Consider the following 14,910-nt stretch of genomic DNA (forward strand, 5'->3'; position numbering starts at 1 on the left):
AACAATGCATATATATCGCACGAAACATTTTTCGTATAATGTTCCTGTATAAAGAAGCATATTTGATATTGCTCTGAATGGATACATTAAACGTCTAAATCAATTAACGTTAAATATCGATTAATCAATTTCGTTCAAAACCATGAAGCGGATTACAAAATGGCTGAATATTGCTCATAGTGCTGCACATAGCGATAAACACAAACGTCAACAATACTACATATTTACCGTTCAACGAAAAAGAAAATACATGTGAGAGCGTGATTAAAGTGTTAAGATATATGGTGTATTTTGAACCCCATTTTATTTATTATTCATACATTCAGTAATAATTGTAAGACTTATCTTTGAAGGACGGCAAGTTTGTATGTTTGTTTGTTTGTTTTTCACATCGATATTTGTATAAACTCGTAGACTAGACAACTGCCAACTGTGTTTATGATCTGCATTCCATGCCCATAAAAGAGGAGTACAGCGTTTTGAAGACAGAATAGACAATTACAGGGCCGGCGGAACGGGGGGGGGGGGGGGGGAGCAGGGGGGCTCCCCCTCCCCCTTTGGAAATAGGAATACATATAAGATGTCACCACTTTGCCCCCCCCCCCCCCCCACACACACACACACACACGTTTTCACTTTTTCATTTTTTTTACTCCGGAAAATATAGAACCTTTTGAGTAAACGTTGCATGCGTCTGCCATGAATTAAAAGTCCTTGTGAGAGAAAAAAAATACTGGTAATATGCATAGGACCACTATGGTTAGGTTTTGTTTATTTCTTCATCATCAAATACAAATTCAACATAAATTTCAAAGACACAAAACTGACAAATGCAATGATTAAAATGATAACTTACAAAAATTGCACAAATAGACAAACATAAACAATATATTATTGTACCATATGCATATACAAAACATGTATAAAAGAAATATATTTACAGCGCAATGTAGGTAGTTTCCATGAGAGTTGATTGAATGCGGGAGACCGCCATCATGAGCTTTTATATTTCATTCATTCATTCATTCATTTATGTTTCCATTTCCAACAGAAATACTTTACAGAAATTGAATACATAAATTTCATCATAATACATAATAAAGGATAAGGTTGCAAAACATTGTAAGTATGCTACAAGCTGCAAATGAATCGCGTGGAGAGATAGGGTGAATGCTAAACCGAAAAATGTCATCTGCTATCATTATGCGTGAGTTCCGTGATAAGGTACCAATAATTATAAACAAGAAATGGAGGACAGAAATGCCCCCCCCCCCCGACACACATGGGTAATCACTGTTCTTAGTCCGAGGGTTTGTTAATCCGAAACACACAAATTCCGTTCACCTATTAATCCGAAAATGAAGTAGGAATCGTTAATCTGAACCTTTTCATTTTGTGGCGTTTTCCGAAGGTTCTCATTACGATTAATCCATATTCTGAAGGCTCGTTGGTCCGGAAATGAAATAAGGTTCTTATTCCGAAGGGTCTTTATTTCGAACATGAAATGAGGTTCGGTAATCCGAAAATGGAAAAAAAGGTGCATACTAACGGATTTTTTTCTTTCGGATTAACAAACTTTCGGAATAATGAACCTTATTTTATTTTCGGAATTATACAAACCTTGAAGATAAACGAACCGTCGGAATAACGAACTTTAACCACACACACACACACACACACACTCACTCACACACACACAAACAGATGCACACATACACTCACATACAAACTTACACGCTCTTTTGGTTCACAGAAAAATAACCCAAAACAAAATCGAACAAAATCAAATTACGCACAAGAAAACCAATGAAGGGGGCTGTGGTGGAAGGGAGTATTGAACCTTGACCCAACCAGCCATGAGCGTGGTATATCGGGTATCAGGATCCACCCCCCCCCCCCCCCCCCGTTCTGAAAAACGTTCCACAACAACTGACCTGGACATTGACTGTGTTTCTATTCTCCAAGATCAACATTAGGCGTACATCGATTTTTATTGTTTCACATCATAGCAAATTTGGCATCTCTTCAATCAGCTTTGGCGCGATTTTTAATTTTGACCCTTTTTACCATGATTCAAATCATATTCAAATACAGTATTTAACAAATCGTTAGCAATAATGATATATATTCAAACACTCATCTGACCTGAAAAGAATTAACTGTGGCACATGTATACCTCAAGGCTCATTGCTTGTCTCACTTTTATTCATTTTATATATCAATTACTTGAGATTACGGTCCTATAAATCATGTATAGCTCTCTCACTCTCTTTTTCTTTTGTGTGTGTGTGTGTGTGTGTGTATACAGATGACACAAATTTATTGTATATAGGGATGCCCTAGACATTAAAGGTACAGTTTACCTTTGGGAGTAGTGATTTTAAAAGTGTTCAAGATATCGCATTTCATGCATATTATGTGCAGGTCAGTTGCATCACAAAACATCCCACCACAGAACAATTTTGCAATGAAGCCTACAATATAAGAAGATACCACTATTTTTCTCATTAAGCCATAACTGTAGACAGTTTAGTTTAGAAACATTTTTATTATACTTATATATTGTTCACATTTTGTACATTTAACAATCATATTTAACATTGATTATACTGATTCAATTTTTTACATTGGTTGTTTCTATCCCCGACTTACATTTTAGAAGTAAATTGAAGCACTAAAGCTTGGTTTTTGTTTCATCTGCAAATGTTAATTAAATAATTCCTTTAAAATCTGATATACTGTGGTCAGTCACAATTTGGAAAAGCGTACAACCTGGTTTAAAGCAATACTGTTGTCTGTTAATTCAAGCAAATGTTGATTTTGTAACATAGGGAAACATAATTATTGAATTGGACAATTTACATATATTGCTGAATCAGCATAATGATTCCTCGACTTTATTGTTCATATAATCTCTCTCTCTCTCTCTTTTTTTTTTGGGGGGGGGGGGGGAGGGTATAGTAGATGAAAGACTGTCTGGCAACTCCACAAGCAAAGTCAGAATAATGCTGGATTGCTAAAAGCAATAGGTATTGTATTATTCCTCTTCACAGTTACATCTATAATATCCAATTACTGTACTATTATTTTGTTCTTTAGTTCTTAGCACACTTTTCATCAGTGTATATAATATGGGACAGTATACCCGTCATACTTACAGAAACTCACTGTCCCGTGAATATGTATCAATTATGTATATATATATATATATATATATATATATATATATATATATATAATGAATATATATAAAAATAGAACAGAACAGAAGTTATGTTATAATAACAACAATTTATTTTGACACACAAATTTTCGGGCGATTCGCCCATTCTCAAGCGTTCTTGATTAGACTTAGCTCCTGTTCACAGTAACATGTAGCCATTAGTATCCAATTATTGTACCATTGAGAAAGGGCGAATAACTCGAAGATTTGTATGTCAAAATAAACTGTTGGCATAAACAGCATTAACTTTTGTGTTTGGCTCCATGAAGATGAAAAGAAACAAACTGGTAATGCATTTTTGGCCATAAAGTATAAGTTTATTCGACTCAAATTTTTGACGTCCCACGCCTTCTATCAAATCAGTGTACTTCAGCAATGAGATAACGGATGTAGGCCTATGAATGTATAGATGAAAATGTACCTCCACAGTTTCAAGCAAGTGTAAATTCTAACCAGGCCACACACATGACTCTAGCATGTATTTACAGGCACCAAAAGTCCTTGATTAAAGTAACGAACCGTTCGTTACATTCGGTCCTAAACTGAGTAATATATTTTCAATTGCTAAAAAAAACAGCAACTATGAAGTCCTTTCAGCACAAAAATAGTTTACTCATTTGAATATTACTACATGTGACAACTGTACAATGAATAAATTCAGTTTGCAACTAAACAACATACGCATCAATCCTATCTGAATTTGTTTTGTTTTTGTGTGTTTTTGAAATACTATGTTACATTGTTATGGGCGTGCCCAATACAAAGTTGTGCTCCTGTTGCCACGCCCCTTAAAAGTTCATCGTAAAAATAGCGTATTGAAATTCAGGACAGACTCAAGACCACACGTAATCGTGTGCCAGCAAGTATACCCTTGCTTACTAGCGGAAGCTAGTTGCATGCAAAAGTAATGAAATACTATAATAACAACCTAAAATGGAAACAGACAGAAAGGAATTCTAAGTTGTAAACTTGGGTGTGGCGAGACCTTCATTGTGAACAGTAGCTACGACACCGTCGGCGTAGGAGGGGTGTTTGATGTGTACGCACGCCCTCACGTTTTGTGGATGATGATGAAAACAAAACACCAAATCAACCAACCCATGAGGCATAACTACCCATGCTACGATTTTCGTGAAGCAGTACACGGAGTGCACACAGATTCGCTCAGTTATTGTATCAGAAGGGTCCGTAAGTGCCGGTGGAAGTCCCCAAAAGGGTGACCGACTAGTATCGCTGGAATATTGTAAACATCTGATTTTACGGCAATTAATCACTGAATATCCGTAGATAATTGCATCTTCTGGAAAATTTTATGGTGAAATAGTGCTGACAAGACCACGAAAATGTAAGTTTTATGGCTTATTCATGTAAGTTTTCGTAAGTTTCTTGCATTTCACATTGCAGCGCAGCACATGAATACAAGTACTGACACTGTACTGTACCTATCTACCCGGCCAAGCCCATCGCCGTAGTCGTGCCACAGCGCAGTGCCTATTATGGCCTGGTAAGGCGAGTCGCATAGAGAATACTACAACGAGACAGTTTTGTTGATGATGCACGAGCCCACTGACCAAGCACTTTGTGAATTGTTGGCACACGTAACTGCTCAGACACTTTTTATAAAGTGTATAAAAGACAAGTAATTAAATGAATTAAAGATGAATATGAACAGCTTGACAGGTCTCATACCCCAGCTCAAGGCACAAATTTGCTTCCTATCTATGACCTGTGATTTGACGTGAGGTGGAGGTCGAGGTGGGAATGGGTTTTACTTTTAGCCATACCCCATCATACCATATGCTAGAGTAAGAGTGATAGAATTATTTGTCTGATGATTAGGCTTGCTGTTCAAAGTATAACTGTGGCACGCTGTTGTTCGTGCTGCATTAACCAAATTTGTCATGGTATTTGATATTGTTGAACAAAGAGAGACATTACGATAGCTCTGAAAAATTGTGATTATGCTGTCTTACAGTGTCAAATGCCACTTGTTGGCTGTTGCAATGTTATGTTCTGTTTGATTTGGAACCTTTTCTTATTGTAGAGAAAATCAGTAGAATGTTTGACTGGTTATGCTGTATATTTTGTGAGCGTGTATTATTTTGTGAATTGTGACTTCCAAACCAATTTTGCAAATGGTTGACTTTGCAATCAGAGAAGAAGTAGTTTGACCTAGTACTGCACTGATGGCTGAGAGTGAACTAGATCTGATGACAGATCCAGAGGTTGTCTTCCTTGCACACAGTCCTAGAGGGAAAGGGCCTAAAAATAAATGCTGGAAAGTCTCAAGTCATGCCATGGTATCTTCCACTGATGCAGAGGAGACAGACAAAACGGGAGAAAACCCTATGGAGTTTCCTATGCAGTTGTTGAACAAACTTGAATAAGATGTGACAACTGTACAAAACTAGGTCTACCACAGATTTGGATTTCTAGCAGCCTGCAGGCAACAATCAAGCAAGACATTCAGGGCATGGTGTGGCAGAGATGTACATATAGGCCTACCAGTGGAATTGTGAAACAGACTCGAACTTCAGGGCAGGAAGATTTAAATTGTGAATGGCTTATGCTTCGGGTACAATGTACCTTTGAGATATGCTGGCTAACTGCAAGGATTCAAAGTGCTTTGAAGAAGTTTTGTGAACTCTCTCCCTTTCTCACTTCAAGGGCAATCCCACTAAAAGACATGACCTATGATGGCAAGACATGGGCAATGAAATTGTCCAGTGTAGAATGACTTGAAAAGACTGAGATGAAGATGGCCAGATGGATGTGCAGGGCATCACAGTGCCAACCAAAGAAAGAAAAATGAAGACCTCCTCCGGTCAGTGGGTGTGGTAAGGATAGGGCAGGTGATGAGGAAGACCAGACTGAGATGATATGGACATGGGGATAGGAGGGAAGAGACCTGCAGGCACCATCTGAGAATAGAGAACTTCCCAGTTGCTTGGAGGAATCCTCATTGGAGAGACTTGAATAAGACAGAAGATTATGTTTTAATAGTAGCCACATTGATCCAACTGATAGGACAGCATGGATGGGAGCCATCAATCAGGGAGGTGGGTCTCTTCCCAGTTAAGTGATTAACTATCCAACCCAACAGACTAGGAAAAATAGACTTCAGATGATAATGCTAATGATCAGAGCAACCACTAGACACTTCAGATTGCTAAGGTAGCTGTAACAATGACAAAATTTACAAAATTTGCAATTTGTTATCCAACAACTGTGCAGTTCATAGCATATTCAGTGTACTGGTATGTGGAAAGTATGTTTTCAGCCCTTTTTTTTTTGCTGTCTTTTTCTCTCTATCAAGTTACATTGTATTACCTCTCTGTGATGGAATTTGATACATTCTTCTTGGTAGTTCGTGTTATCTTTTACACCTACCAAGTTGATTTCCAATATTTTAATGCAATAAAGGCATGATAAGTGGCCCCACAGAATGATTTGGCTGTTTGTAATGGTATTTTTCATTGATTGACAAGTTGAGAGAATGCAGAAAGGTTAAGCTCGTAATGGTGACAGTACAACAAAGGAGCTTAACAGACACAATACCTCAGTCACATCATTTGGCAGTTCCCACTAGATGAAATCAATCACCAGTGATTGTATGACCAGAGATCACAACTTGGTGCTTTTGAATGAATTATCATTAAGGAAAAGTAATCAAATTAGCTTTGTAATATTGCATCCTTGTACTGACTGATATTTCTGTTGAAGCAGAAGATAAAGAAACATTACAGAGAAAACTAAATAACTACTCTAAAATACACAGCAATTTGTAAAATCTTTTATCCAGAGAGATGTAGCTATTGTAACAGACCATTTCTTTTCATAGCTTTTCCAGTGATGAATTGATATTTTATTATGAAGCATAGTATACATATACGTGTAGCACATGTTGGTAAAATAGTAAAATAATAAAATAGACTGACGTGATGCAAACCTAAGGTGCTCGGAGATTTAAATCCATAACAAAACTGTTGATGTCAACATTACCAGCAAGAAGATCCAACTGTCAATAGAGAAATGGTTGAACTGGTCACTCAAAAGTTGACAAATAACCCATGTCTGCATGCTAACAATTACAAATTTCTTAGAAATTTGTTTGTTTATTTGAAAAAGAGATAAATGAGAGAACTTCACTGACAGTTGTTAAATTGATGGTGACTTGAAAAAAAAAAAACTTCTATTTTTTTTTGTTTGTTTGTTTGTAAAGCTTTCAAAAAGGGTATTAGCATTAGCCATGGCACCATGGTAGACCTTCAAAAACTAGGGCTAGAAATTGTTCAGTCAGTCTGTAATGTTGCTTCTTGTCTGTAGAAGTCTGGACAAAATTGTTTCAAGATGTCTGTTGGTGTACAATGTATGTCTGCATTGTTAAACTTTGTGTCTTCCATTTCCTAGATTATGAATAGATGTATTAGTGAATACATACATTATACTAATCATCTGCAATCTGGGGAGTATCTCTACATATGTAGGCCTATTTCAAAACTACAATGAGTCACATTGTTCTTTATATGTTTCGAGATTCCAATGACTTTAACATGATATGGGTAAGAAGACCAAACTGTGCAGACTGAGCAGCTGTGCAGCTACTTATCAGGGAGAGATATGATGATCTTCCTTCTTGTGATTACTGTCTGTTAAAGCCATTGGCTCGTCCGGCCCTAGTTCCGCACCAATGTGTATGTGGGCACCCCCACCCTCCTACCAGCCAGGTATTAATGAAGCTTGCAAGAAAGTGGTATGCGCACATCAAATACCAGAGCCCATACTGTTGTGATCAAAATGCTTTTGCTGTGCCTGAGAAGTGGCGGGTTTGCTTTCAGAATTGACAGTTTCCAAGCAAATATATGGATATTACGACAAAAATATATATATTGTCACTCACACTAATGGACATTTTATTTCGTGACCTAGGGCCAAGGAAAAAAATATTTTGGTTTCCGGTAACCCGACAGACCCGACCAAAAGGTGCCGACCCGTTAAATTTCATCCTCATAGATGCGCTGCAACCATCGTTCGGCCCCCTGTATTCATTGTTCGGCCCCATATGTCCATGCATCAACATGCACGATGTACTGCGCAGAGCGCTCACCCTGCCTACAATGTATGTGAATGTATTAGCGCGCATGGTGAAACTGTATACATACTGTAGTACATCGCACTATGAGAGCGCGGTACTATCCATGTACAGTGTACTCGCACGCTGTGCGAGAGATTCAACGCATTTACAACACGTTGCAATCGAACACTGGTGATACAGCAAATTCTGGCACGGGTGGCATGCAAAATATAAATATCGCGTAAACGCTCCGAAAGTTATCTCAGAAACGGCTGCAATCATGGCTGTGAGTGTGCTTGCTGTATAGATTCAATGCAGATAAATGGACTAGTAACTTCAAAACTTGGAATGAAACGAGTCTATATGTGTTGTTATGCAACTTTACTTACCTATTACTTACCCATTGAACTGCTTGTGCGAGTTGACGCAGGAGGGTTTGACAATGATTTCGGGGGTCCGGCAACATAGTCCACTGTTGTTCTCTTCGGAACATGTATGGAGATAGTTGCGTAGTTTGAATTTCGCACTTGATATGCGCCATTTTTTATTCATGAATTTCAGTGAATTTTTATTTGTAAGAGTGGTTGATTCATGGAACCCTGTTGAATCAAGGGCCACTTGCTTTACTGCACGCAATTTACTGCGAAGTACCGTATAGCGTACCTGACACATTTTTTACACAATGCAATGCATGTGTGTACATGTATGGTATAAAATGCATTTAGATGACTGTGTGTGCATTGCAATATTGTGCGACTTGCATACGTTCCTGTAACGTATGCTGCAGAGCTAGGTTGTACTTATACGATACAGTACATGTATGAAAGATACCGATACGTACCACACAGACATACATAAACATACATGGTATGCTCCGTAATTTTTCTATGGTACAAACACATTACACACGTACACGTTCACATTGAAACAGAAACCAAATTTTTCTATAGAAAGGGTAGAATTTTTTCGAAAAATAAACTTTTTCCCCTACCTTCCGACCCACTGTTCTTGAGGTCATGTTTCCAGAAACCAACATATTATTTACTTTGGTCTAGGATTGGGTCCAATAAGCATAGCTGATCTGTCTCCATTCATCCATCAATGATGACACATCTTATATTGTATCATGTTACTCCCAGTTTAAATTGGTTTGAAAATTGAAATGTTTATGAAATCTCATAGGATATGAAGTGAAATGCAAATGACATCTGAACATTAAAGCTTTTGATACCAAATAAAACAACAGAATAATATACAGAAGAATTCACTCTTTTATAATAATCATACAATTGTACATCCTTAAAAGAAAGCATTGTTGTGTGGTATACCAATAAATGCAATCCACAATTTGGCCTAAGAAAAACAAGAAGATTATACCTACATTTTGTAGTATTCCTGCTCCTTCATGCCAAAGCCTGTGGATTGCACATTAAACTGGTACACATTTTTTCCTGGGATATTTGTTCTTTTTTTCTCAACCAGGATGTTTGCTAATCTAATTATGGTATTCAGTAAATGTGTCCCTCAGAACAGTGTGTAATGTTTGGCAAATGACAAAGATGATAAAACACTGAATGTTAAATCTCAGCCGTGGGATTTGAGATTCTTTCAAATCCAATGTCATGTACACCATGCTGTTTATCATGCCCTGTAGAATGTATAGCATGACTGATCAGTATGCTTTCCTGATAGGTGGCTTGTTGAAACAATTGGTTTGCTGGTATTATTTGGATGCTTATTATCTCCACACACAAAGGATTAAGGAAACCTTTAAAAAGATCATACATGTGCCAAATGCAGCCCCTCTGTTTACCCTTCAGCTCTCACTGAGGTTGCTATGAAATCAGTCACACTGCTGTAAACAGTTGTCTGTCGGAAGTGACTCAAGTGGCATGATGTGTGTCTTGGGAAGTGCTGTTTGTGTTTTACTGTTATATCACTTTATTTTACTAAATCACACACACACAATCCATGTTCACATGTGATATCTTCAGGAAGTATACATTTGAGTTAAGAGATTATTATTTGAAGATGAAATTCAAATCAACTACATGTTTGTCATGCTGATTCTAACACAGATACAAATTTGTAGTGATACTTCACAGCACATCTTAATACACACTGGAAATTGTTTTTGTTTTTATCAGTTTTGTGTCTAGATGCATTATCACAAATAATTAAATATATAGCATTGTATATAGTACCAATTTTGAACAAAAGTAAGCAATTTTATTTTGGAAGTAATTATTTAATGATTATAGAACTTTGCAGAACTGTAATGTGTGCTGCTTGCTAAACTTGTGTAATTTCTTTACCAATGATGACAAAACAATCCAGTATTGTTGTATACAATTGTGTCATTGTGTCAATATTCTGGCAGTACTGCAACGGTATTGCCCTCTGTACAAACATTATGACCAGTCTGTTGCAAACATCTTTTAATACCCACCAATGACCAAAGAGCTAAAGAAAATCATATGCTAGAAAGAGCTGGAATGTCAGTTTGATTTCAGCTGCATTTGTGGTTTAGTAGAATGGTTATGCCATCAAATAGTGTTCTAGGTAGATGAAATTGAAAAGAACTGTTTAGCTGTGGCTTATTAAGTGTACACATAACTCATAAGGTACCAAAGATAGCATGAAAAGCATGTAGTCTGAGTGACTCAATGGGCCCTTGTGGCTGGCTGATACGGGGAAAAAAATAAAAACTTTCAAAAAAATAAGTGACTCAGCAGAGAAGCACTTTTTGCATTTAAATAGAATATGCTGTCATGAAAAGAGAAACACATATCAAGTTGCATTGTATACATGGTATGTATCTTGGTATATCATAGAAATGTGTCTTTTTTGTTTTGTTTTGTTTCGTTTTGTTTGTTGTCATGGGCATATATACAACTGGATTTGGATGACATGGATTTTGGCACATTCTGAGAACAGGAAGTATTCCTTATAGGGTCTTTAATTCTGTTATTTCTAGCCAACATTCTTCCAGAAGTAAGGTTGCAATCAACATTTTACAAAGACAATAGTTTATATTTCACCAATACTCTTGCTATGAACACATTTGAATTGTCTAGTACTATTAAAAGAGGTTTGCCTTATCTTGAGGTGTGCTATGAACACATTTGAATTGTCTAGTACTATTAAAAGAGGTTTGCCTTATCTTGAGGTGTTTTACACAAACCTTGTTACATGAGTTTAAAACACTTTAAGTGAAACATGCAGAATAAAGTGAAAAATTATCTGGAACATGTTTCCAATTTTCATGAATTCTAAATTGCTTTTACCATAGAAACATATCAAATAGTTTGAATTTTTTGTTATTTGATACATATCAATATGTAAATTTACACTGTACAGTGCATGTCCACCCCAGAGGTCTCTGCATCGATTTGTCTCAGGTGTAAAAGTTATGATTTTTGTATAGAGCTACCGGCAACATTATTTACATGTACAGTTCGACCTCGATTATCCGGCCATGTCGGGGCCGCACTCATCCGGATAAGCGAATTGGCCGGATATGGGAGACACAATGTTAATGTATAGCTGCCGTTCAAGCTGCCGTCCCAGTGCACTGGCAGCTAGGCAGGTAGCGTACCCCGCAACGGTGGTGATGACTGCTTACTTTTACGATGATAATGTGGTGTGAATTTATGTTAGTTCTGTCGGGAATATTGTAGGTAAATCGTGTGAGTTTTATAGAAATTTTAATTGAGTTTAAAGTCACGGTTTTTCTCAATTTTTGGATGAAAAAAAAAGTCCTTCACTGCGTGAACGTGTCCGGATAATAGAGATTTCCGGATAAAAGGAGGCCGGATAATCGAAAAAAAAGAAAAAAAGAAGGTAGTTTCTCTTCCTCAAGCGCATCTGATTTTTGGCACCATGTCAAATTTTTCACTATTTACCATTTTTTAATTCAATGCCATTGAAAATGTGAAAAAATCTGTTTTTCTCCCTGTTTGTATCTACTTTGAGTTGCCACATCAGCTTTTATGGTATTTTCTATGTTTGGGTGGCAAAAAAAAAAAAAAAAAAAAGATAAAAAATCTGATGTTCACCTGCTGATCCTGATTTCATGCACGCATTGCATTAAAATCTCTGATTGTGCGTATTTGTCACTGTTGATGGTACTGCGGCCACTAGCAAAGAATTCTACAAACCAGCCAGTACGTAATACCAAGGAGGTACAAGTGCACTAGGCGAACTTGCCTAGTACATAGTACCTCCTTGGGCTTGCCTGGGCAGCATGCTGTTGAGAACATTTCAGCTGAATGCACGTCTTGAATGGACACGTCTCCATACGCACTCATACTCGTGTATATATGCATCTCATGTGTGGCCATGGCTTGGTTTCAAACAGCAGTGATATATAACCGTGCTCTGCTATCCCACAAAGATCCCAGTGCCATCATTGCACAACGAATGGCTTTCAAACACGAACAATCTCACCCTAAATACTTCACAACCTATGAAAACACACTTGCATTTGAGTCTCCAAAGTAGAGTAGAAGACATTTTGCGACACTTTTACACATAATGAAATAACTCAATCGCTGGCTTTAATTGACACTCTCAGGGCTGTGCTGTACTCAAGCAATCAGTAGTTCGGTCCCTACATTCGTTTTTAGTCTGTCGCGATACCTTCTGTACATGGTAATGTGGTCGTTGGTACAGTATGTACATGCACATAGACAGCAGCGCTCTGAAGTCATTTTAAAATGTGTAGAAAGCGTCAACTTTTACCTGCTGTGGAGGCTCAAAATGCATAGGGTTAGTTTATACATGTTTGAAAATTATTACAGAAGGTGGTACAAAACTATGTGAGCACCATGTGTTGTTGTGCAGCAGCTTCAGATTTAAAAATATAATTAGATATGAAATAGTATAGTAAGGATTTCCTGCATCACATCTCTTCTGCTTTCTTTTTTTACTTGGCCTAATAGAAGTGCAAAGTATTTACCCAGTTTTGATATTAAGTTTTGGAACATTTGCAAGATCTGTAGAATTGACTTCAGTAACTAGAAAAGCACTCTGAGAGCGCAGACCTCCGCCTAGCAGCTACTTTCCACCAATGATCTTCCTTTTCCGTAGAGATCAGTGATCCGCCCACTGAAAAACCGCCCAATTTCCCAATATAGAAGCCTTTGTTACGTCATAAACCCTCATGCGCAGCGAGCCTTGCCTCAGCAGAAACTAGAGCATGCACTTTAGTGCGCGTCTGAAAACCTAAAAAATGTGCAGCTTGAACTCCAGAGTTCATTGACCCTACCTGCCAAAATATTGAAAATCCTTCATAAAATCCATAAAAATTTCTGGATCACTACCAAAATTTAACCATCTGTTCATTATGTCATTCTCAACCTTTCCTCCAAGTTTCATCCAAATCCGTGTACAACTTTTTAAGTTATTTTGCACATGGACAAACAAACAAACAAGCAAACAAACAAACAAACAAACCAACGGTAATGAAAACTTAGCCTCCTCCCTTGGCAGAGGTAACAAGGGGAAATATTCTGAATACCATGGCCTTTTGTAATTGATATGAAAAAGACCACTCCTTGCCAATAACATTATGGCCTGTGCAAGAGGTGGCACAGAAATTAATCAAATCACGTCTGCCTCAAACAACATGTTGCCCCTCGTACGCTCAATAATACGGATGTTCAAATGAGTTCAACTCTTAATATACATATGAAGGAGTTATGAATTAAAACTACATAATGATTCAATGATGTTTCATGTGTTATTAAAGTGACTGTGGGCCAAGGAAGATGCCAAACCATTGCTTACAGTGTACGTGACTAAATTAGTTATTGCAAATCACAAATATGCAATTTAGATCCTATTGCCTGTAGATGGTTAATCCATTTGTATCAGCGGCAACCCACCCCAGATTTCTGTAAATGAGTTTGTGGCATTGCAAGCTATATCCTCCCAAATCCTGATATATTTGTTGCTTCTTGCTACTCCATCATCAATCTGTAATCACCAGCATATTTTATCATGATAGCCGCTCGCCACAGCTTAATAAATGTAGCTGGGGCCCAGTATAGGGTTTCTTGTGGCTGACATTTTGCTGGTAAGAAGTGGCGATATACGATTACACAGGGGAGGCTATCTGCAGCTTATTTGTGGTGTTGTTTACCTACTCGTGCAGCTATCAAGCTGTTTGAGCATGTTGTACAATCAAGGACATGACAGTGAGGTCTGATTTGAGACTATATTTCTGACTCAGTTAACCCTTTCAGGATGCAGCATGTACATGTATGTAGAGATGTTGTGTGCAGTTATCTGTATAACTAGCATTATGTACTCTGATGTTAGTTAGACTTGCAACCAGTCAGAATTACCTTGCTCTATGCAGTCAAACTTCTTGTAGATTAAAGAGTAGAATGACAACCATGCTCTTTAACATGTGATATCTGTAGATTCAGGTTAAGAAAATGACTTGATGATTACATAATTACTACCATGGAGAAATGTTATGAAAATAAAAGCACTTAGGTCCTAAGTGTATTGTATCTCAGCCAGTCCTTTCGTAATAAACCCTATGATACCTTAAAGTCACAATTACACTGTATAGTATGTAAACGTTCTTGTGATGGTGCTTGAA

General features: G+C 37.4%; 1 protein-coding gene across 1 annotated transcript in view; it reads left to right on the forward strand.

Moving 5' to 3' along the window:
• Window positions 1-4,426: 4,426 nt before the first annotated feature.
• Window positions 4,427-14,910, forward strand: part of LOC139730717 (uncharacterized) — a 127,786-nt gene continuing 117,302 nt past the window's right edge. The window contains exon 1 of the mRNA XM_071641583.1: window positions 4,427-4,568. Within this exon, the coding sequence (XP_071497684.1) occupies window positions 4,567-4,568 (2 nt within the window). The 5' untranslated portion in view covers window positions 4,427-4,566. The remainder of the gene's footprint in view (window positions 4,569-14,910) is intronic.

Source organism: Diadema antillarum, unplaced genomic scaffold, assembly GCF_040938485.1.
Source record: "Diadema antillarum isolate AM-2024a unplaced genomic scaffold, OU_Dant_1.0 seq00000329_RagTag, whole genome shotgun sequence".
Classification (NCBI taxonomy): Eukaryota; Metazoa; Echinodermata; class Echinoidea; order Diadematoida; family Diadematidae; genus Diadema; species Diadema antillarum.